General features: G+C 49.8%; 2 protein-coding genes across 5 annotated transcripts in view; one reads left to right on the top strand and one right to left on the bottom strand.

Moving 5' to 3' along the window:
• Nucleotides 1-21,479, bottom strand: part of LOC138110067 (uncharacterized) — a 26,979-nt gene extending 5,500 nt beyond the window's left edge. For 3 of the 4 annotated variants that reach the window (XM_069014740.1, XM_069014741.1, XM_069014743.1), the window contains exons 1-5: nt 21,391-21,479; nt 18,505-18,590; nt 4,077-4,205; nt 3,328-3,374; nt 2,103-2,195 (exon numbers count right to left, since the gene is read on the bottom strand). In XM_069014740.1, the coding sequence (XP_068870841.1) occupies nt 2,103-2,195; nt 3,328-3,374; nt 4,077-4,086 (150 nt within the window). In that variant the 5' untranslated portion in view covers nt 4,087-4,205; nt 18,505-18,590; nt 21,391-21,479. The remainder of the gene's footprint in view (nt 1-2,102; nt 2,196-3,327; nt 3,375-4,076; nt 4,206-18,504; nt 18,591-21,390) is intronic. The other variant, XM_069014742.1, reaches the window with a different exon arrangement.
• FOXI3 (forkhead box I3) lies at nt 21,014-24,468 on the top strand. Its single transcript, XM_069014739.1, has 2 exons — nt 21,014-21,781; nt 22,953-24,468. The coding sequence occupies exons 1-2, from the start codon at nt 21,082-21,084 to the stop codon at nt 23,540-23,542; spliced, it is 1,290 nt and encodes a 429-aa protein (XP_068870840.1). The 5' UTR covers nt 21,014-21,081; the 3' UTR covers nt 23,543-24,468.

Genomic DNA, 24,468 nt, shown 5'->3' with positions numbered 1-24,468 from the left:
AAGTTTAAATGAAATAAATAAAGGAAAAGGAGAAAAGAAAAAGAAACTGATATGCACGGCTCGGAAACCACGCTCCAGCAGGCAGGGGTTAAACCTTGCCGTCGCAGCCGGGCTCCGGGCTCCTGGAAGCGGAGCAGCCACCTAAGGCTGGGGCTGCCCGGGAAGCGCTGGCCAGCCCGGAGAGCAGCGGGAGCCCCGAGCGGGAGCGCTAATGAAGGCTGCTGGCAGCGGGAGCGCTCCCTGGGGCAGGAGGAGAGGAGAGGAGAGGAGAGGAGAGGAGAGGAGAGGAGAGGAGAGGAGAGGAGAGGAGAGGAGAGGAGAGGAGAGGAGAGGAGAGGAGAGGAGAGGAGAGGAGAGGAGAGGAGAGGAGAGGAAAGGAGAGGAGAGGAGAGGAGAGGAGAGGAGAGGAGAGGAGAGGAGAGGAGAGGAGAGGAGAGGAGAGGAGAGGAGAGGAGAGGAGAGGAGAGGAGAGGAGAGGAGAGGAGAGGAGAGGAGAGGAGAGGAGAGGAGAGGAGAGGAGAGGAGAGGAGAGGAGAGGAGAGGAGAGGAGAGGAGAGGAGAGGAGAGGAGAGGAGAGGAGAGGAGAGGAGAGGAGAGGAGAGGAGAGGAGAGGAGAGGAGAGGAGAGGAGAGGAGAGGAGAGGAGAGGAGAGGAGAGGAGAGGAGAGGAGAGGAGAGGAGAGGAGAGGAGAGGAGAGGAGAGGAGAGGAGAGGAGAGGAGAGGAGAGGAGAGGAGAGGAGAGGAGAGGAGAGGAGAGGAGAGGAGAGGAGAGGAGAGGAGAGGAGAGGAGAGGAGAGGAGAGGAGAGGAGAGGAGAGAGATCACAGTGATGCCATGAAGATTTTTGCCTTTTATACCCCTGTTATACCTTTTTACAACTTCTGTATTCTTAGTGCTTTTTCCCTACATTCTTCGACTCATTTGTTAAGCTAAGAGACTAAACATTTTAGAAGCTTCGTAGCCAGAGATCAGTGTGCCCCAGACCCCAAGGTCCTCTCCAGAGCACATTCTGTAAACCAAGATAGAACCATCCAGGGGAAGGTTCCTTGGGGAGGGGGGCTCACTTGAGCCTCTCATTGGGGAATCTTTGATAGATATGCTAATTAATAAAACCTATAATGTTATACCCGATGTTGGGGAGGGGGACAGAGAGAGATAGACTCGACGGGGTGCATCTCGATGCATATGACCTGGACGTGTGCACCTAAGGATCCTTAAAATAAATACCAAGGTAAAATCCCTTTTCCCCTTCTAACCGTGTATGACTCTTGATTTTAAGACCAGGAAAAGGCTTCAACAGGACAGCACAGGACAGGGCTCCCCAGGCTGCTGCCCTGGCAGGGATGGCAGCAGTGTCCCCACACAGCCCCTCTGCCCCACGGGCACCTTCACACAGTGATTTCTCTGTTGTTGCTCCTCCCTTTTCCTCCCCAGCCTCAACTTTTTTTCCCTCTCTCATGAGCGTATGAGCCCAAAGCACTCCAGCAGCCGAACATGCCCCCCACCACTTCTCCGCAGTGGCCCAGTGCAAACCGCAGCTGTCCCCACCGGGCTGCCACAAGCAATTAAGCCAGGGCAGGCGGAGCGAGGCAAATCAGATTAAATAGCTCAGGGGGTCGCTCGCACTGCGAGGAGATTAGAAAAAAAACAACCCCAGTTCCCCACAGAAGTCTTCTCAGGCCCGTGGCAGGGCAAGGAGCCATCTCCATCCCAAAAGCAATCCCCCTCCTCAAGGCGGAACCGGGATGGGTCTGATCCTGACGCACCCACCAGCCCCACGGGGAGCAAGCCGAGTCCAAGGTTCGGCACCGGTTCAGCAAGCAGTCGTTAGTGCCCTGACTTAATGAGTGTAATTAGCATCACTCCCCACCAACAGCTTTACCGGAGGGTGCAAGGGGGATTTCCCGCACAAGGGATGGGGGCACAAGCCGAGGGCACTTGGGCGTGATGGGACCTGCTGGTGGGTCACAGCCGTGGGGACCACGGCAGTGCAGACAGCACCCACTCCTGCTGCCCGCTTGGCACCATCCCAGTCCCCAGCTGTCCTGAGAGGGGAGCTGGCAGCCTGGGCTGGGGATCCAAGGCAGGAAAAGGGCACGGTACCGGTACGTGTGCCTGGGTGGGTGAGTGGTAGTCGTCCTGCCAGCAGAAGTCCTTCCGGTAAATGCTCTTGTACTTGTCCAGTGCGGGTGGCAGCTGGAGGAGAGAGAAGGCAGACACAAGGAAACACTAAGATTCAGGGGAAGCCTTCAAAAGGGCTGATACAAACCCAAAATGCTCCCTCATAGCTCAGGAGAGGATGAGCTGCTCTTCTGGGCCACCTGGGGCCAGTCTAGTGGGGTGACCCCTTGCTCAGTTAATCCCCGGGCAGGATGGCAGGGAAGGTCCTGCACTCTTTTGGCAATGGTTTCTGGGGCTCTTCTCGTCCCAGGATTTCCCCATGCAACAAAGACCTTCCTCCTGCCTTCCTCAAACCTCCTCTGACTGCCCAAATGGCCCCAGGCAGAGGACTAATACAGAGCTGCCGAAATACTTTGATCAGCTGCTGAGGTCCAGTGTCACTCAGGTTAAATCAGCACATGCTTCCATCTCCTATTTCAGTAACATTTGCTATGTGCTTATCACGTATTTAAAGAGCTGGCTAATGTCAATACTCATTCAGCAAAGCCGCTGGAGAAACCATGGCAGAAAACTCTGCCAGGGGATATAAAGCCTGTGACACCTGCCCTAACTCCAGAAATCCTTGCGGTACAAATTTTTGGAGACAGGGAGAGGATTTTAGGGAGAGAGCACTATCTGTGTGTCTTCTCCCTCAGCATGCACCATGAGCACTGCTGGAGCCAGGAAAGCTGCTGAGACAAGCCTTCAGGCTGGCTCCAGAGCTGTTTCTATGCTGAAGCATTAAACGTGATAACTCATCAATGCATGGCAAGGGCTGGGGCAGATGAGCTCCGATTGCAGGTGTTACTGTGATCTCCACTGCTGCACAAACACATCCACCACACAGGCGTGGCTTGGCCAGCCCAGGCAGGGGCTGCACTGCCGTGTCCCTGTGATTAGGGACACTGCAGCAGCACACAGCACCTTAGGGAGGGCTTTGTGTGCCTTGCCAACAGTCACCCACCTTGGGCAAGAATGTATTTTATATTCTCAGTCCTTTTTTTCTAACATTTCACTCTTTTCCCCCTCTGGGCTTCTCAAACCAGCATTTGCCTTTTGCCAAGGATGAAGAATTCCATTGTCACCAGTTCCTACTATCTTCCCAGCAGACCCAGACAAACCCAATACTGAAACACCAGTGATGATGAGATCCCTGTGTGTACTTCACCTTCCAGGCCTTTGCATCCCTCATTATCTCCATGGTGAACCAGGAACCTGCACCAGAAAATTAACTCAGTTAAAAACCAGCAGACCAGATCTTCTCCTCCATCCCACCTCCAGGGATAAGGGAACTGGAGATCTGAAGCTGGCCACGGGTGGGAGGAAGGGGATTCAGCTGGGGCTGAAATACTCAAATTGGCAGAGTATGACTGATTTCATCCAACTTCAGCAAAGCAAAATATACCCAACCAGGATGTATGGAGATGGACACTTCAGGGGATGCAGTCTGTCGGAGCCCAGAAGGGATGAGATGGAGGCATCCCAGCACCAGCAACCCCAAAGCCACCCAGAGGGTGAACAGGTGTGACCCCTCCTGGGGCAGGGAACATCAGTGATGGGATCCAACAATGCTTGTGTGGTCATGGTGTCTCCAGGGTCAAAGGAAAACTCCATTGTGACACCACTGAACTTCAGAACCCTGGAGGCCTTGGTGGAGGAAGGGGAGCCCAAGGGGGTTGGGGTTTTTTCTTGGAGGTGAAGGCACCTAACAATCATGCTGGGGGGCTGTTAACCACTTCTACAGCTGCAGCCAGCCATGCTGGGGACACCTGGTCAGGAGAGGGACAAAGCCTGCCCTTTGTGAGCCCTTGAAACCCAGCCCAGCTCCTGCTAAAGAGGTGAGCAAAAGATGGGGAAACTGAGGAGAAAAGGACATACTTTGTGGATATGCTAAGCAGAAGGAAACAGCATCCTTACCTCCCTGCATGGAAAGATGGGGAACACTGCAGAATTAGGGCAGGCAGGGATCTCCTCTTGGACTCAGAGGGTGGCTGAGGACACCTGAACTGTTCCCTTCAGATGCTGCCATTCTCTTCCTCTGAAGAGCTGCAACATGAGGCAGCAGGGGATGCTCAGATGGAGCCCTCTGTCCCATGAATAGAGAGCAACACCACACCAGCTCCACAGAGCAGTATTTAGTCTTTAAAAAACATCAAGCCTTGACCAGGTTTGTATGCATTTCACCAAAAAGACTAATCTTGCCTAATTTTAGATGCACACAAGGAGGATATCTCCCTCTGAGCTGATCCATCCTGACTTCCTGGCTCATTCAGCCCAGTTCATGTAACCAATCCAGGTACGTAGTTGGGGCTGAAATAAACCCAGAAAGCCTAGGTTTGGTGAGCTGAATCCGAGAGCCCAATTAGCTGCATGTGAGCCTAGTGCAGCCATTGGTTCAGAAATGAGGTTCTCTGCCACTACAGTGATTCAAATAGTGGTAAATGCTGCTTATGAGCCAGGAAGATGAGATCTCAGCTCCAGGAGGAGAGCCAGTCACAGACCTGTGTTCACAGGCACTGTCGAAATGAGCTGAATTCCACGTTATTTCTCTCTGCACACTGTTAGGCACCAGTGTGCAACTGGAGCCCAAGGATGCTCTGGCAAAGGTTGTGAGCTGCTGACAGCTCTGCACTGGTGTCAGGAAAGAGGAGAAGCCCTCCATCCTCACTGCATCTGATGCAAATTAATATTAGAATAAATAATGCAACAAGGAAAGAAACTATTTCCAGAAATGTGAAACTCTCGTGTTCTCCTGTGCTTATATTAAAGGGATTACACTCCATTTCCTTCTTAATACAGCTAATGCTCTATGGGAAGCCCTCAGGCCAGGGATTAAAGCACTTATTCAATTAATTAGGAACAAACTTCTGCCTTAAAGTCAAACACACAAATATCAGTAAGCCCTTGAGAGTGTCTTCCTTCCCGGGCAGAGAAAATGGATCCTATTTCTGGTGTAAATGAAACCAAGCCTGCACTCTAGGATTACCACGAATAATATAAATTCAGAAGAATCACTTTTAAAATATCACAATTCTGTAACACAGCAGAGTGAAAGAGGGACAGTCCCATCATCTTGAACTCAGCACTGGAACTCCCATCATGGGGAGCAAGATCAGGTCCTATAAGGATAATATAAACGAGCTACAATTTTAGGATGTAACATTGGCAACCAGCTCCAAGCTGCAGGCACAGCAGTGTTTGGGAATATTTGAAGTTAGGGGTGAAATCCTGGCCCTGGTAAACACAAAAACATAAAATGCTTATTCAGTAGGATCCGAATTTCACCTAAGGTGTCTGATTCATTACTGAGATAGGAGACAATTTCCAAAACCTGGCTCCAAATCCTAATCTTTCTTGATGATAGCTTGATCCTTCCATCTTCTCGCAGGCACAGCTCACATGAAATTAAAAGGCATTTTGCCAGAATAGTTTATGCAGGAACAGCCCACTGTTGCTGTTCAGTTTCCCATTCCTTCTTCCCAAATATCAACGGATGGGGCTGATAGTTGCCAGCACAATCTCAATTAGAAGTGGGTAGGAACCAAACTCCCAGCTCTCGCCTTCCTCTGCCTCCAAGAGAACTTATTTGCCTCCTCATTGCTAATGCAGAACTGGAGAAAGCTGTTCCCTGCATTGCTGCTCTCTGTGTAGCTGTCTGCACACCCCTGAGACAGAAGAGAGTGCTGAAGACAGAATAAACACCTGCAGGAGGAAATTGCTCTTAAATAATTGGTTTATTTTCACAATACTCCAGGGAGATGATGGCTCAGATTCCCAGACTCAGGAGCTTAAAGCAGTCACGTGAATGGCAGCACCCCTGTTTCTCAAGGCAACGACAACTCCAAACATCCAGGGAGGTTTCCCGAGGGTGCTGGTGCTCTTGGCCTCTCCACATCATGCTACAGAAGCATGCTCTCCACAGCATGCACAGAAGCAAAGTACAAGTCAGGCAGGACCAGAAAGTCGAAGGCAGACAATTATGTGTTTTAGTAGCACCTTGGGAGGATTTGCCAGTGGGCCTAAATGTGTGATAGCTGAGCTCAGGTCCTTCAAAATCAGATAGGAAGAGTTTAAGTTAGAGTCAAGGATCTTAATTATAGTGTAAAACAATGAGATTTATGTACCTGACCTGTGCAGATCCTTCCTGGAATCTTGCTGGTCATTCCCCCTGTGCACAGAGGGGTGAATTTCCCTCTGGAAAGCCAATCTCATAGCCTCAGTAAGACTGCAGTTGCATAGAGGACATGATGCAGAGACAAATTTCACCTCAGTTTGGCCCTAACTTACCATTTTTGCTGTCTTTTTCCACCTGTGAAACACAAGAGTTCTCTCTAAGCCTGTACTGCCCTTGTGCAAGGCACTGCTCTGGGCACTGGCAGGGTTTGGGGGAACCAGCTCAGCTATTAACAATTCCAGGCACAAAAACATGGCCAAAGAAGACATACCTCCCTGTCATCCCAGCCCCTGACAAGTGCTCCTCAGGCCAGGAATAAGATTCATTGCCCCCATGAGGATGTTGAAAGAGGGAAGTGAGGGGTAAGCAGGACCCCCAGCACAAGGAAGAGGCAGGGTGTAATCTGGGAATCTCCATTCAGGTTATCACCACCAGGAGACAAAGTGCAAAGAGGGGACTCTTCTTCAAGGGACGGGTGTTGACAGCCCATTCTGTCAGCAGGAGGTCAGCACCCATTTGGGTCTAAAAACATGAACTTTCGTGGCAGTGCAGCAGTCCAGCATGGGCACATTTCCCATGGAGTTGTTTCATCCTTCTCTCTTGTTTTCTTGGCAGATGGGTGGGGGCATTTATGGTGTCTGTGAGCAGAAACAAGCAGCATCCTTGAGCCTAAATCCAGTCCTGCTGCTCTCTTCCATCCACCTAAAGCACTTACAGGACTGAGCCCTCAAAGCCAAACCCCTTGTTACACAGACACTCCTCTGTGCAGAAGACAAGGGGAGCTGGTGAACTCAGTGGTGGTGTTCCAAATCTTTGGGCAGTTCCGCTGTAACCTGCTAAAACAATCAACTGTTTGTCCCTGATTATCCCCCCCAAATCATCCATCAGCAGAGGATGGCTGAAATCTCATCACTGCCTATGTGATGTGTCCTGTGATATAAATCATAGGATATTTATGCACCTGTGTAAGGCAAATACATATGGGTTTTGTTGGAGAGCCTAAATCTGCTCCCTAATGCCGTTGTTTAAACAGCCCTTTAACCACATCACTTTTCTCCTCGTTAGGTTAAGTTGCTGGAGGTGAAAAAGTCCTTCCAAAATGGTTTTCACTCACTCACTCAGTCCAAAGTAAACATGCCTCTGGGACCATTATGTGTATCAGGTATCCAAGGCTTTGTTAAGAGCTTGCCTGTTAGGCAAATTCTGCTCCTCTTTCTCCTTGGAAGAAACAGGTTAAAATTAGAGACAGGCTCACAGGAGTAAAGCAGAGCAGCTTTACAAAGAAATAGGAAAAACAGACAAAATTCAGAGCAGCTCACACAAGTGACCCAAGTCTCAGAGAGTCTCTTGATCTAAAGTAGCTCTGGCTACAATATGACATTGGCTTGATTTATGCCTGTCACTTGTGATCACATTCATGGCAGATCTCTTGGTCTGTGCTGGACATTTTCACCAGCAGTCAGCAAAGACACCCTAAAGAGCTGAGAGCACAGAACAACAAACACAGCCTTTGCTAACAATACATAAAGAGGAAATGTGCATTTTTAGCACATCATGAAAACTCTCCAGCCGTATGCCCACAGGCCTGGAGGAGCACCTGGGCTTTCCTTGAGCATCACCTCACATTACAACACATCTGCTTCCTAAAGGCAAGTCTGGCAGGGCACTCTGAATCAGCTCATCCAGACCTCATCCACACCTGACTGCAGTGAAGAGGAGCTTTTCCATTGACTGCTCCGAGGTTTGGGCTGGCTATGCCAGTGAGAGATTCCCTCACTGCAGTCATTAGAGCTGTTCAGCTCATCTAAACTTGTCGGGGAGAATAAAGCAACCACCTGCTTCCAGTGACAGGAAAAGTAAAGTGAGATCAAACACAAGCAGGAGGAGAGAATTTAAGCAATGCAAGAGGTGGCTGCATGTCATTTCAGAAGTCACCTTTTGTCTTTGATCTGTGCTTAGGAAGTGGGCACCTCCTGGATCAGATGGCCATTGGAGAAGTGTGCCACTGAAGCCATCCCACCTTGAAGTCTCAAGTGTTTGCTTTCCCCAGGGATCCTCCTTCTACTTCCGCTGCTGTGTAAATCATCTGCCCTAAGATTTCCTTTAGAAAAGCCAAATAATCCAGATTAGGGAGCAGGGACCAGGACTCGTGTCCTCCCCTAACACCAGGATTGTTCACTGCACTGTATTGTACATGCACAGGTAGATCCCCTAGAGATCAGGGACTTATTATAAAAGCTGCTATGCAAACAAAAAAGCCCTGGCCCTGAAAAGCTTACAGTCTAAACACGAGACTCATCAAGACTTTGACTGGAAGTATTTTAAAGACAAAGCTCTTTGAGACAAAGCAAGCTACAGATCACACAGAAAATCTGTGTCAAAACCATGGATAAATCCCACTTTGCTGAATCCTCACTTCTCCTCTTAACAGCTCCTTGGAGCACTGCCTGGGTTTTGCTAACAAAGCATTCATTTTAGCAGCACACTTTGGGGGAATAAAACACTGTGCCATTTTCATGTGGCAAGAACATGCAGCAGCTTTCTAGAGGCCGAGATTCACAGCAGCCATGCATGCAGATATTGACCAACCCTGGGCATGCAACAAAATAAACCCTCTGCATTTAGTTTGTTGATGCCTTCAGTGAGTGTTAACAAGTGGAAAAATCAGGGGGAAGAGAGAGCCTGGTCTCAGGTTACCCCATAAATTGGTTAAGGCTGCAGAGGGGATTACAGTGCCAGAGCCATCCTAAGCACGGAGATGTCATTACGGCAAAATCAAAGGTAACCACGGGGCTTGGCAGGTAACTGTCAACAGCCACGGGAAAGAGCCGGCCTGGGAAGGAGCTCCACGTCAGGATGAAATTCAGTCACCTTTATTTTCATTTCAGGTGAGGGGTCAAGCAGAAAAGCTATCCCCAGCGGCCTTTATTTACAGTTTTCAAGGGAGCGGCTGATGAAGCATTTAGAGGAAGAAGGATGAACCTGCTCTCCCCTCACTCAGGGAGACCAGCCTGATGACAGACAGAGGATGTTGTAATGGCACAGGAGCTGGGAAGGAGCCTTTTATGAATGTAATGGCACAGGAGCTGGGAAGGAGCCTTTTATGAATGAAATGGCCGTGGTGCTAATAAAGTCCCTCACAAAACTCCCAGCGACTTGAACAGGGCCAGGACTTCACTGTAATGTTTGCAGGGAGCCCAAGGAAATTATCTTCCCACCAGGACACTTTCTGCAGCACAGGAACTCACTCCCACCCGTGGTAACAACACACAGCCCTGTAAGCAGATTTCAAGGCATTTTTTCAACTTTTTTCTTTTACATTTCTTCTCTCCATCCTCCCCAGGCAACCAGCCTGAATTTCTAGCAGGCCACTATATGATCATTTTTTCCTTCTAGACACGTTGAAAATTTGCTATAAAAACTTTGCAAGGTTTTTGTATTTCTCTGGATCTCTTGCTGATGAATGAATACAGAAGCTATAAGTGGTTTTGTGTTGTAAAGTCGGAGTAGCTATATCCATGTATGAAAAAATACCCTGGACTGTTCCGTGTTCTGAGCTCACATCCACACAGCCCAGCCAGCACTCCCAGTGACAGACTGGTCCCATGGAAACTGCCCACTGGAGAAGTTTATAGCCTCTGAGCCATGCCTAGGGATGGGAGAGTACTGTAAATCCCAAAACATGCCTGGTACATGCTAATAACTGGACAGCATGGACAGTTGCAGGTCACTGGCTGGGCCCATGGCACGGTGCTGCTCAATGCAGCAGTGGAAATAGAACCACTGTGTATGTTCTGGGCATCCAGTGTTCTCCTGGGTTGCTATCAGGTGAATGGAAGATGACTTGCAGGGGAGTTTTAAGTCCTCACAGCTTCCAGCTGACCAGCATGGGGAGGAGCGTGTGATGGCATCCCACAGGAACCCCACAAGGCTCAGTTCCAGCTCCTCCACGGACTGCGGGCTGCAGCCAAGCCTCCTGCCATTCCCAGAAATCCCCACCCAGACAATGAAACAGACAACAAAGGGCAAAATTTCTCCTTTTCCACTCAGGCACTGGAAACCTTCCTTCACCCTCCCTCCTCTTTAAAGACCTAAACCCAACCAGCAGCCAGTTTTGCAAGGGTTAACCAGCATGAAATGAATGTGGAGAGACAGTCCGGGACCGTAATCACTTATTATTTTCAGGTAATATGCTTTATCTCCGACTAATCTCCTCATCTGGAGAAACACTCACTGCAGACAAGAGTCACTGAGGTTATCTCTGATGATGGGGCTCCACGGGCTGCTGGCTGCGAGGGACCGAGGAGAGGCCAAGGAGAGGACTTCAATTATGGCCTGAACTATGCTCTGGTAGCTGAAAGGCCATTGTTTAATCTACTAGAAATCATCTATTTTAGCAGATAAAGGGATTACTTGGGTTTTCTTTTCCCCAAGAACAGCATGTTATTCCAACTACTAATGGAACATTCGGTATTTAATTAAAGAAAAAGCACAGGGAGAAGCAACACAGGCATCAACATCACTTCTGGGGAAATTCAAATTGATTGTCACCCTTTGATGCTGCTCAATCACCTCTATCTCACTCACCCTTCCTACAACCCAGATTAAATCATCTGGTTCTCTCCATCCTGAACATTTTATTTTTTTTTTTTTCTAAGGGATCCCATCCAAACCTTTGGGACTATGCAATGTGAATTCACCGCTCTGCAGGAATCTCCTGACTCGTAAAGAGCCAGGTTACACTCTCCTTGTCAAGAGGAGAGTGTGGAAATTTGAGTTGGATTTTGCCTCTTCCACACGCTTGGTGCTGGCTGCTGTCTGTCAGGGCTCTGTCTGCCTGCCCCATTAGAGTGACCTGGTGACACAGGTCCCACGATTGGAAACTCAAAGTGGCTTCATTGCTCGTGGATGAACTGGAACTGCTGCATGCAAAAATCTGCTCTTTGTCCCTTTTCCTTCCCAGCTCCCTTGTCTCTGCCATCTCCCATTTTTAGAGAGGTTTGCCCTTTATTTTTTGCCCCACAGACTAATGACCACAAAGGGCAGTTACAAGTCATTTTCAAATGTTCCTCTGTGCTCAGCAAATACAGGTTCCTTTTTTTTATGTCCTCTACCCCTTCGATCCATGGACTGTTGGACCCAAAGGGTCTGTGGGGGAATATTAAGAAGTAGCTGCTTACAGAGGCAGGTGCAATGGAAGGGTCCACACCTCTATTGAGAAAATTGCACACCACCAACAAAAAATCCAAACAAAAAGCAATAAACTCATTTCTGCTAACATCTGGATCTTAATCCTCTTCCCTTTACCAGAATGAAGAACAGGGTGTCTTGGAAGAGATGATCCATCCAGGCAGCAGTCAGACCTTCCTCACAGAAATGACTTTTTGCACATCCTCCTGCTGACTGTCCCAGTCCTGGCACGGCCCCACAATCAGTGACACTTCATTGCAAACCCCAGCTGTCTTTTTTTGTTTCGCCTTCCCGACCATTCTCTCTGCACACAAAGCAAGGACAGGGACCAACTGAGTAGCCTGATTTTTGCTTCCCTCCTTTCTCTGTGTCTTTTCATGGCTGTTTCAGTTGATCTACGCCCACATGTGCCAGCTACATCCTCCTTCAGATCTCTGTGAGGGATCTGCTGCTGACCTGTGTGGTAAAATGTCTCAGATAAACAGGGCTGTCCATCTTGTCCACCCGGCTGCTGCCTGTCTATGTAGTTCTCATCCTTTCTCCCTTTCCTCCTGGCCTTTGCCTGGCTCATGCCAATGTTTGATCTGCATCACTCATCATGGGACACAGCAACCTGACTCTGCACATCTGATGAACCGGCACCACCACTGGAGATGAGATCATCTTCAGGTTTTTGATCTTCTGTCTTTGCCCCAAGTCTTTGGTGACTCTAACTCCATCCTTCACTTTCTACAGGCAGCTCCAGAAGTTACTGCGAATTATCAAGTCACCCTGTCTGCTACCAGTCATTGTGTTGAACCAGTTGTTCAGCTTGTTCTTGACCAGGACTGCTGACCTCACCTCTTCATAATGTTTTTCAGCAGCTTCTTACACATATCATATAGCCCTAGGACACTCCACACACCTATTGCAACATACCGGGTCAAATGACTTTTTGAAATTGTGCAACTGAAGAGCTGAAGTGCTTCTTGATATCTCTGAATTTGCCTGGGATCAGCCTCTTGCACTGGTTTTGCTGTACTCTCCCTCTTGCTTTGTGGAAATGAATCTACCTTCTCAATCCTCCAGCAAGGAACACAGTGAGGAATTTGCTTGGGTATCAGGAAACATACAAAATTTGGAAGGTCCCTTGTGGGAACCCATCTAATAGGAACACTTTTCCTTGTTTAAGTGATCTTTTCTTTCCTGATAACATGCAGGTGCCTGGTTGGGCCAGTGACCCATGCCACAACCACATGGATCCATCCTCAGCCCCTCAGAATTCTGTCTCCTGACCTTTCATAGAATTATAGAATGGTTTGGGTTGGAAGGGACCTTAAAGATCATCCAATTTCAACCCCCCTACCATGGGCAGGGACACCTTCCACTAAACCAGGTTACTCAGAGCCCCATCCAACCTGACCTTGAACACTTCCAGGGATGAGGCAGCCTCAGCTTTCCTGGGCAGCCTGTGTCAGTGCCTTACAACCCTCACAGCAAAGAATTTCTTCCTAATATCCAATCTAAACCTGCTCTCTCTCAGTTTAAAGCCCCTTGCCTTGTCATGACACACCCTTGTAAAAAGTCCCTCTCCAGCTTTCTTGTAGGCTCCCTTCAGGTACTGAAAGGCTGCAATAAGGTCACCTCAGAGCCTTCTTCTCTCCAGGATGAACAATTCCAATTCTCTCAGCCTTCTGTGCACCTCTGCTAGCAAGATCATCTTTCCAACCTGCTTCTGAAGCATTATAATCTCCCAAACACTTCAAATCTTTAAATCTCTTTATGGGTCATCTTTAAAAACTGTGTTAATATTCCCCCCATCTCTTCAGCCTGTCCTCTGAAAGTCAAGAGCTTTCTTCAACATTAATGTTGTGGAGGATACACTAATTCTTCTTCCATAATGTCGAATATAAAAATCCATCCTGACTTGGACTTTCACAGGAATGTTTTAACACTGCCTTGTTTTTAAACCAATTCTCCTTGACTACCCTTGACATTTTCACTATTGCTCCACATCTGCCTGCTCAGGATAAATCTTTTCACCAATGCATCCTGCTGAGCACTGGCCAGGTGGAGAATGTCTTCCAACACTCAGGCTCAGTGGCTGCCTGCTTTCTTTCTCACCAAGCAGTGTTAAATAAATGTTGTTGAGACAGGTGATGAGACTATGGCTGCAGAAGACCCCAGGGGAAACACAGGTCTTTCTTTTCCCCTCCTTGCTAATTTTGGTCTTCCTAAATGCCAATCAGAGCTTCTCAGCTCTGTTGACTGCTTAGTTTGCACTTGCACTTCTTTTTGCTTATGTAGAGTCTGTAGAGCCTCATGAAAGCCTGCAGGCACTCACCATATCTGTCCCAGTTAGCATTGCCTTTGCCAGTCTTTGACATGTGCCAGTCAGTCACAAACATCAGTCACTGGGCACATGAGTGGTTCACTCCCAAGGTCAGGCTTAGGCATGCCTTGACTGGGAGCAAGATCACCTGAAATTCTTCAAAGAAATCAAGGAAGTTCTTCCTTGGCATCTGTTGTAGGAGCCCATAGAGCTGTGAGCATCAGGGAACCTGTTCCACAGCCCTGAACAGAAAGGCTGATTTCTGTAAGGCGACAAATCTTGATTTTACAGGGGTTTTCTTTTTATGACTGTGATTCCTGCTGATGCCTCTCTTGCATTTTGCTTTACTGCCTTAGAACAAGGTTTTCCCATATGACATTGCTCCCTTGTCTGTCCACCTGATTTTCAAAAGCACACAGTATTGTGCTGGTACATCTCTAACTGCCTCATAAACAGTGGGATTTTACCCAAAGTGATCTCAGATTCCTGTTTCTGCTGGCCAAAGCTTACATTAGCAGCAATCCTTTTGCTGGACCACTTCCCCTCACCAGACACAGACCAAGTTGGAGATACCAGATAGCATCTACGTGGCCAAGAAGAGTGAACAGATTTCAAAATGTTTCTTTACAATAGCCTTAAAGTGTCACTGTGGTCAGCTATCTCTGTGTGACCAGCTGAATTGAGCCCCTTCCCTCTATCCTGCTTAAGTTCTGGCCCCTGATTCCTGCTCTGACTTTGTCCTTTATCCTCACGCTCCAGCTCTTGCATAGATATTTATAGACTACAAACAAGTCACCCAGAATATGCCCTTCCTGTAAGTAATTAAAGAGAGTTCCTTGAGAAGCTTCAAGGCATAGCTGCACATTGTGTGGTGGTATCTGCTCACAAACATGGTCCCAGTTTTTGTTTAAATCCCATAGGGTATTTGTATTGTATTTAACTGGATAATAAACAACTTCATCCCTGTTATTTTACCCTGCTACTCATGATTTTATAGGTGCCATCACAATTTCATACAGCATCAATATGGAGTTATAATTTCTTATTCCAGTGCCTCATTCACCCCAAAAGCACAACAAGGAATAGGTGATTATTCTGAAGAACCACAATAACCTTTCAAAAAATTATTCATTTTTGAGGGAGACTCCATCACCTCTTCAGTATCAACTTTTTTTCCTAAATGTATCCTTTTGCTTTTCCATATCAAAGACACCCTGCCCACTTGCCCCCCATTTCCACGTAGAGGTAGCTCTGTGTCAGTGAACTGTTCTCTTCCTTATTTAACACTCCATAGCCTCAGTTTTAGACTCCTTCACATTCAGTAGACAACAATTCTTTATTTTCCCCCTGAATTGATGACAGAAATGGAATAATGAACCAATTTCCACAAAACTTCCCTGAGATTCAAGGATTCATTTTTCACCGTGACATTCTGAGATCTTGGTTCAACCAGTTGGATCCACTTAATGTGAACCATGGTGATTTCATACCAGTTTGTAAAGTCCGCCTCCAAGACGGAACTAATCAAGTACTTTCAGAAATCAGTCACACAAGAGTTGTTCCAACAGCAAATTAATTTAACAAGGTCTGTTTTCTATCTACACACACTCATTGGCATTGGGTCATTGTCTCCCTTTAAGAAGGAAATTAATAATTAATTAAGACATTCACCCACCCATTTCTTGCCTTTTACATTGATGGGCTGCCAGTTATAGCATCACCCAAATCATTTGCCCCAATCCTTTTAAATAAGGAGCCAGTATCAGCTTTCTTAGTGCTCTGAAATCCTCCCAGTGTCCCAAAATGAAAAGCCAGTATTAATGGCCCACACGGTATGTTCCTGGTTCAGGGAGTTCAGAAACCCTTGGCTGTGAATTACTGGGAGTGGCTCATCATAAAATATTTCATTTATGTGGCTGCTATTTAACATAATCCCTAGTTATTAATGGAGCCCAAAATACTTTCACCAGCACCTGAAACTAACATACTATCTGATTTTTTTTTGCCCCAGACAAACATGAAAAAGAAATACTAATTTAATACTCCTCTGTTTCCTTGTGGTGATAGTGATGGCAGCCACTGTCTTTATCTACTAATAGTTTTGATTATTTTTGCCTTAGCTGACCATAAATTTATGTTTTTCTGTTCCTATTACTCGTTCCAGAGCGGAGGTGGCTTATTCAGATGAATTAGGACCAAAGGAGATTGGTCTTTACCTTGCCCTACGGGAGTGATCACTACAGAGTAACCAGCCCAGAGCACCAAGCTCTATTTCAAATATTCCATTGCACATAAAAAACATTTTAAAAGCACGGAGATGCTTTGTTTCAGCCCAGGTCAACTTCTTGCTTTAAGCAAGAAGCCCCTTGCTTAACACTCCTCCCAGAAAAGACACAACCCAATAGTACCAAGTCAGGCACACGTCATTGCCAAGTGGACTTTTTTACTGCTGCAAAAATAAAACGAGGAAGGATTAAATTCATGGGACCAAAGTGAGGATTTTGAAATACTTTTTATGAATCTTAAGCCCAAGGAGAGGCTGGGGGAATGCAGGGTGATGAGAACTTCTGCAAATGTGTCCCAAAACCCCTGGAGCATGTGCCTAATCCAGCCACAAACAGGTGACTTCCTTCTGTCTCCCACCAGGTTCCTTTCCCCCTCCCCCCAAAACACAAAAGTCAGGATTCTTTCCCAGTTTTGGTAAAATCACTTCTGATACACAGAGTTACTAAAGCCTGGCCACATCCCTCAGTCCCTCAAAACTCTGAAATTCCCACTTGCAACTGTCTCACTCCCAAGGTGTCTATTTAATCCCACTTTTATTAGGAGCACAGCTCTGGGTAGTTTACAGGGGTTACAAACAATGAAGCTTTTATCAAAACTTCGGCTAATCAGTCACTAACAAGCTCTCACTCAGGAAGGGGCTAGGCAGGCCCAGGCTAAAACTAACCTGAGGGGATAAGAAAAAAGGGGGAAAAAAGGGATTGGGAAGAGGGCGTTCTTCTCAAACTGGATTAGTGCCCCAGCCAGCCACAGAAACACTTGTGCGAGCACAGCAGCCACAAAAAACAGCGAGAAGTGGACACAGAGCAGAACTGCTCCTTTCAGCCACGGTGTTTTCTCCCAGCAGCCTAAAGTGCTGCAGCAACTACAGTTTGAGATGAGCTATGGTTTATTCCTTGCGTTGTGGCCATGTCCAGGGGCTCCATGACACTCAGCAACATGGCAATGCACTCAGAAAATATTAATATAAATATTCCAAAATGTTAACCCTCAGTCTGCAGCCTGCAAAGTTCAGCAGAGGCCGTGAACTTGAAACAAAACCAAACCAAGCCCATTGTTGGTAGCCTGAACATCATGAGATGAGAACACCTCCCTAGGAAATGTTGTAGAGCCTGAAAAATCAAGAAAAGGTTTGAAAACCTCTGATGTTATCATAAGGTAAGTTGGCAAAATTAGATGTCCAGAACTTGAGTCCAGTAGATGACTAGATACAGAGAGGGAGGAATATACATCATTCTCCTTAGGTAGGGGATAAAAATTACTTTAACCTGTGTACACGTACACAGAGCACCCTTCCCAAATTCACAGCAGTGAAACATCTATTGCACACCATCTGTTAGCCATTTGCATGAAAAATTGGGGGTTGAGTGAAAAAAAGAGATGTTCTTTAAGCATATTAATAGGTGTAAAGTACCCAAAATAGGGAGGAATATGCTTGGCTCTAAGGAAGGGAGTGATACTAGATCTTAAATTTAATTTGAGCTGCTCTTAGTCAATTCCTTATTGTTCTTGAAGGTGGAGACACTGGAGTACTTCAAGCGAAAAGACAATTTTTCCATCTTGCCTCTGAGGATGACGAACTCATTCCTGATTTCACCGATCACTCTGGAGAAATTTGTAAAAGAGTTCTTAATGAGCAGATTGTATGTGGACCATAGATTTACCACCTTGCTCCTTGCCAGCCCTGGGGAAAAAGTGAGACTTAGATTGCAAATGCAGCCAAAACAAACCAAACCTGTGGTTCCTCCTTCACTGCAGAAATTTGGAGCCATTGAAGGGATGCTGGTTTCTCTATCCTCCTGGTAAAGCCAAGAGCAGCCAATATGGGCTCTTATGTTCCGCTCCACCAACACATACCCTGTGCCTAAAGCCCAGCATCCTTGGGAAATGGAGAGAGATCCAGCTGGGTGCAGGTATCTGTCCCCACTGCTGGGCTGGGCGCTCAGGTCTGAGGCATTTCCAGGTTTCCGTGTTCAGCTGCACACATCTGAGATCCACAGCAGGAAAGGGAAGCCTGTACCTACATGTTCAGAGGAGCAGGGCCTCAGAGGCAAAGCCAGTGTCTTCCTACAGGGGGAAAGTGCTGCTGCATGCACAACAAGGACAGGCACGGCACCCAAGCCAACAGTGGGGACAGCACCAGGCAAGGATGGGAAGGACCTTGCTCTCCCTCAGCCCTTGGGAAGCCTTGAAACACCTTCTAAGGCAGCTGGCTGGAGAAGTTTGCACTTAATCACAGCTGGCTGGGGATACAGCTCAGCCCAACTCGAGGTGCCACGGGCTCCTCTACCCAGCACACCTCATTGCCCACTCACAGAGCCAACAAAGCTGCTGAAACCCACCCCCAAATCTGCTCCCAGTGATGGACAGTAGCCTCAGACTCTTACCTTGAAACTGATTTCAGTTTTGTGTTTCATCATCTCTTGCCAGCTCCCCGGTGCGTTTCTGCAAGGCAAACGTCTCCCAGAGCTCTCTGGAAAAAAAGCAGCACTTAGAAAGCAGAGAGGCAGAGTGCTGGATCTCTTCATGCTCTCCTCATGCCTTGGCAGAAGGGAACAGCAACAGGTCTGTACTGAGAGCTGATGATGTTTCAAGGCAACACTGCACGCTACTTGCAGGATAAATGCATTAAGAAAATTAAATGTTTTTACAGCCGTCACACCATCAAAGCTTTATTCTCTCCACTCTTTAAATTAAGTGTTGGTTTGCATATCCATGCCATCCCAGCTGTGTAATAACCTCTCTAAAGCTATTTTTGTTTCACATTCCTTACTATTCAGTAAAGCAAGCTGGAGTTTTCTGAGGACACGTATTTTTATTAGAGCTAATTCAGCATTATTTTCTAAGCCGTTTCCTTTGTTGGAGGCAGAGAAATCAGCTAAAGGAAGCTCGAAGGCAGCACCCCTGCCTGTGAGGGAAACTGCCTTCCCCGCCTCGCCATAGCCGGGCTGTTCCTCTAGATGGCTCTGCCTTTGCCCAAAAACATCAAATCCCTGGAGCAAAAACCTCAATTTCGAGAGATACGGCGATCCCACTGACTGCTCCTCTCCCTCCTGCAACGATCGAGGGGGTTTTGATAAACACAGATTTGTTGTAATTTTAGAGAATAATATTTTCGGCTTAGCTCTTCAAACTCAGAGGACAATTGCTTTTTAAAACTCTGCCTGTTTGTTGTCCTTTAAATGTCCTTTCTAGCTGTGATTTCCCCATAAAGTGCTTGGTTTGGATGCCTGTTGTCCCGTCAGACTTCAAACCGGCATTTTCCAGCGCGACCCTGCTCTGAAAAAGATGACGAGCTGTTATAAATCTTAAGGGCAAGGAAGCTGAGAAGGGAAAAGGCACCTTGCGAAACGTAATGTAAACTTTTCTCCTGCTGTTCTGGGTATCCAAATACACACTGGAAGATCTTTTCCCCAAGGGATCAAAAATAAAATCAGCAACAGTGACGGAAACAAAGTAACAACAGAAGAATAAAAAAACACGCACACACACACAAAAACCCAACAAAACAAAAAAGCAACAAACCCCCCAAACACCTCTCCTTATGATTAAAGGAGAAAACCCCAAATCCTAGTTCTTTAAGACAGTCACCTTTAAGTTATTCTCTGTCTCAAAAAATGTTTGTTCACTTGTTTTAAAACGAAATACAAAGTCGAAAATCCTTCGGCTATTATATCCCTGCTTAGACCACACGGGATGAAAATTTGGGATTGGAGACAACTCGGGAAAAGCTTCACTGGTTTACATGTGTTTTTATAACTATTTTATGAAAGGCATAAAACGCAAAGGCTTCTCCCAAACACTCCTCTGCCCCAAATCCTGTTGTCAGACCAAGACGCCCGGCGCTTGCAGGGAGCGCTTCGTGTATACACCAGGAAAGGGCATTTTTGGGCATTTTTACCAGCAGAAAACTGAATAACAACCCCATTTAAGAACGGCGGATGAAATGTAGGACTTATGTATCTAGTAAGCGACCGAAAAAGACTCTCTAAATCCTCCCGCACCACTGACCGTATTTTTGTTGTTAACACGTGTGCTTTGCCCCGGACCAGATTTGTCGGAGCTGGTCCCTGTGTACATCCCGGCTGTCGGGATCGTTACGAACACCGAGAGCTTTTTCTCTGCAAAAGGATGCGCTTTTCCTGAGGCTGCCCCAGAGTACTAAGGCGAAAATAACTTTTATTCACTAAATCTCGCCCCGCGCCCGCCGGGCCGTTCCGCCCGCGGTACGAGCGAACACGCCGGTGGCGTTCGTTTCTTTAATTTCGGGCAATTCCTTATCCAAAGCTAATGAACTGCGACCTCCGCCCCGGCTGCTGAGCGACGGGTGGCAAAACTACACTTCAGGAAGAGAGTTTAAGCGAATTCCACCCTTCGCGTTCCCGTCGGGGGAACCGCAGCGATGCTCATCCCTCTCCGACCTCTGCGTCGGGGCCGAAGGGATCGGGGGCGATCGCATCCGTGGGAAAGCGGGATCGCATCCCTGAGCCTTGGGGCAGCGCGGACAGCTCCGGGGAGGGGGCGGCCGGTGCGGAGGCGACCGGGCAGCGCCGGGAGAGACCCCCAGGACGGGGAGGGGGGGGATGGGCACAGCCCGAGGGGTGGGTCCGGCGCGGGGATTCTGCCCCCGCGCTGCCGGGAGCCAAATCCCTGGCGCCTCCCGCAGCTCCCCCGCCTGTCCCTCCCCCATCGCCGCTCTCAGGGCCCGGCCTTGCCCCCCTCCGCCTCCCTGCCCGCCGCCGAGCCGCGCTACTGGCTGCTCCCTGCGCGCCGCCGCCGCCCGCCCAGCCCCGGCCCCGGCCGCGGGCGGGGAGTCCGGGCGCACGGCAGCGCCTATAAGGGCGCCGCGCCGCAGCCCCCCGGGAGTTTTTGGTCTGGGGCCACCGGGGCCGCGGGGCGGGGGGTGTCGCCGGGAGAGGACGGGAGCGGGGGGGAGCGCCGGCCGCCCTGCATGGCCAGGGATTATGAGCGCCGGTGAGTTGCAGCAGGCGCAGCCCAGAGCCTCGGCGCCGGCGGCCGCCCCCGCGCCCCCGCAGCCCCGCAGCGCCCAGGAAGCCCCCGACATGGCCGTGTACTGCAGCGAGAACTTCAGCGTCTACCCCCAGCCCAGCCTCCACCCGCCCGGCGCCGCCGCCGCCGCCGCCGCGGCCGCCGCTGCCGCCGCCGCCGCCGCCGCCTCCTCCGGGCAGCGGGCGGGCGGGTACGCGCTGGGGGACTACGGGGCTCCCGCCAACGCCGGGTACCTGTGGGGCATGAACAGCCCCGCGCCCTACCTGCAGGGCCCGCCCGGCGCCGCCGCCGCCGCCGCCGCGCCCTTCCTGCCGCCCGCCTCGTACGGCTGCTCGCGGGGCGGGCAGCTCGTGGGCTCGCCCCCGGCGCCCGGCTCGCCGTCGGCGGGCGGCGCGGAGCTGAGCTGGCTCAGCCTGGCCAGCCAGGAGGAGCTGCTGAAGCTGGTGCGGCCGCCCTACTCGTACTCGGCGCTGATCGCCATGGCCATCCAGAGCGCGCCCGAGAGGAAGCTCACCCTCAGCCACATCTACCAGTACGTGGCCGAGAACTTCCCCTTCTACAAGCGCAGCAAGGCCGGGTGGCAGAACAGCATCCGCCACAACCTCAGCCTCAACGACTGCTTCCGCAAGGTGCCCCGCGACGAGGACGACCCCGGTGAGGTGCCGCGCCGGGCGGGAGGGATGGCGGGGCAGCGGGGACCGGCGGGCGCGGACACCGGCACCACCGTGACAGAAGGGCGGCAGCGTCCCCGTGGCCGGCGGGTCCCTTATCCCTTTCTAGTCGGGCGCTGTCCTGACACCGCGCTCCCCGTCCCCTCGGGGCCAGCGCTACGAGACCGCGCTTCTCCATCCCTTCTAGTCGGATGCTGTCATAAGACCACGCTCCCCGTCCCCTCGGGGCCAGCGCTGTGAGGAGACCGCGCTTCCCCGTCCCCCGTCCGCGGCGCTGTGATGTTTATGTGACCATCCCCTCTCGCCCCAGCCCGGCCCGGCGCTGTCCCGCGGGAGGTGTAGGCGGGGGCCAGCCGGCCCCAGCCCTCGCCCCCTCCCCGAGCAGCCCGGGAGCGCCGGTTGTGCAAGGCCCGGCTCCTCCGGCCGTGATTCACGGCTCCCCTCCCTGGCCGCCGCTGTCCGGCCCGGCCCCGGGGCACAGCCGGTGCCCGGGAGTGGGCGGAGGCGCGCCCGGGCAGCGCTGGTCCGGCCCGGCGGGGCCGGGACGTGCCGGGCTGGAGCCCGCTCGGGACATTGTGGGGTCACTGCGCCCGTCTCGGCCGTGGGCAGGAGGCGAGTGGGGACAGCTGATGCCTCCACAGCACCTCGCACCAAGTCTTGTGCGAGGGGCAGCTTGTCTGCGGCCCCCGCAGCTCGGTGCTGCTGGTCTGCTGTCCCCTCGGTGTGCCTGAGTGTGCCAGCCCACCACTCCATCCGCTCTTCTGAGAGCCATGCCCCGGGTACTGCCTTGTCACCCACTGCTGAGCTGGCTGTGCCCCAGCTTCTGTGAGGCAGCCAGAGCCAGGGGAGCCCCTCTTCACATTCTCTTTAGCCAGGTCTGATGTAGAGGTGCAGATCTGTTTATGCTTTGAGATGGGGAAGTTCTCCTCTTCTCTGTGGCCTCAAGGTTCACTTGGTCATCGGAGGGATGGAGGAGGAAATGTCCTGGAAACAGGTTTTGGATCCATGTACTGGATAACAGAGGGAGGAAGAACAGGTGCAGGAGAGATGTGGGTTCTGTGCAAGTTGGACAAGACATGGATGCTGCTTATCTGCCAGCAGTGGGGCTGTCGCAGATGCTGACTTTCTCTCTTCTGTCTCCTGTTTTCCACCAGGGAAGGGAAACTACTGGACCTTAGATCCCAACTGTGAGAAGATGTTTGACAACGGGAACTTCCGTCGCAAGCGCAAGCGGCGCTCTGAGCCCAACGCGCCCGCGACCGCCTCAGCAGCCTCCTCTCTGGGGGGCCTGAAGGCTGAGGAAGAGCGACCCATCCCAGCCACAGGCAAACCATGTGGAAACAGCCCACCCCCGGAGCTGGACCCCTCACCTTCTGCCAGGGACCATCCCAAAAGCTCCTCTCCCTCCAGTATCATTTCATCCACCCCTAGCTGCCTCAGCACCTTCTTCAGCGGCATGAGCTCCCTGAGCGGCGGAGGCAGCCGGCTGACAGGGGGTCTCAGCAGTGATCTGCATCACAGGAACTTCTCTGCTGGACAGCTGAGCAGTGGCACTTTCACCCCTTCCAGCAGCTCTTCTCAGGAGGTGCCTTCCCCAGACCAGCTGCAGCGGGTCGCGGGACCTTCCCCTGCCTACTACAGCTCCTTCCACCCCAGCAGCGGCAGCCAGGGAGCCCAGTACAACCACTACTACAACTTCACAGTCAACAGCCTCATCTACACACGGGATGGGACAGAGGTGTAGGATGCTGGGGCAGCCAGCTGGCCAGCGCTGCAAAGGGAATGGGAGTTGGACCATGCGCTTTTGCAAACAGCATTTCAACGTGGAGTCTTCCCAGGAGTTCTTCCAGGAAAATGGGTCTTCTCACCTTTCAAAATAAGAACACCCCTTAAGCACCAGCAGAAGGCAGATGCAAAGTTTTTTTCCCCATCGTGGAAAACATTAGGTGGTGTAGATGATTTGCCATCTAAATTCTGCAGGCGTGAACTGAATTAATGTTTTCAGAGGTTTCTAATCCTGAATGTAGAACAAGAAGTTTAAAACCATAGCCATAAAGTGGTATTGGCAAGAGCCGAGCGTAGACATCCAGTGAGTCTTAGAAGAGAACAGCAAAAAAAAAAATGAAGAGATTTCTTATGAAGTGCCTTGTACAATGTATTAAAAAACTCTTCTGCCAGCAATTGCCTCTGTAAGCCCTTGCTTGTGCCCTGATCCTGCAATATGCAACGCACAGGGGGATACCCTGTATAAACACCCACCCAAAACCTCCTCAAACTCGCAGAGGGTCTCTCTGTGTCTGGCATATTGTACAGCAGGGCCGTGTCTTGTAAAACCATCTTCTTTCCCTGAGCTTAGTACCAAAGATAACTCTAGCCATGCAGCTTTAGCACAAGAATAAACACTGGGGTATTTTTATACATATTTGTACGTAATGTATCTCTTCTGTACATACATTTCTATGTGGTTTTGTATTTGTAAATTATGCTCTGGAGCTGTACTTATTTATAATGTGTTTTAAACTTTGTTAAAGTTTATTTTACTTTGTTTCCCCCCTTTTTGTTGTTTTATTTGTTTTGATTTTTTTGTTGGTTTTGTTTTTGTTTTTAGTGTATTACTGAAACTTTTCAGGCTGAACAGCTGTTGGGAATAAAATATTAACAATTGTTAGA

This window comes from Aphelocoma coerulescens, chromosome 4 (genome assembly GCF_041296385.1).
Source record: "Aphelocoma coerulescens isolate FSJ_1873_10779 chromosome 4, UR_Acoe_1.0, whole genome shotgun sequence".
NCBI classification, from domain to species: Eukaryota; Metazoa; Chordata; class Aves; order Passeriformes; family Corvidae; genus Aphelocoma; species Aphelocoma coerulescens.
This window is presented reverse-complemented; position numbering and strand designations above follow the sequence as displayed.

Coding starts and splice junctions, on each gene's coding strand:
- FOXI3 (XM_069014739.1), top strand. CDS start 21,082: ATGAGCGCCGGTGAGTTGCAGCAGGCGCAGCCCAGAGCCTCGGCGCCG. Junction 21,782..22,952: donor CCGCGACGAGGACGACCCCG/GTGAGGTGCCGC, acceptor GTTTTCCACCAG/GGAAGGGAAACTACTGGACC.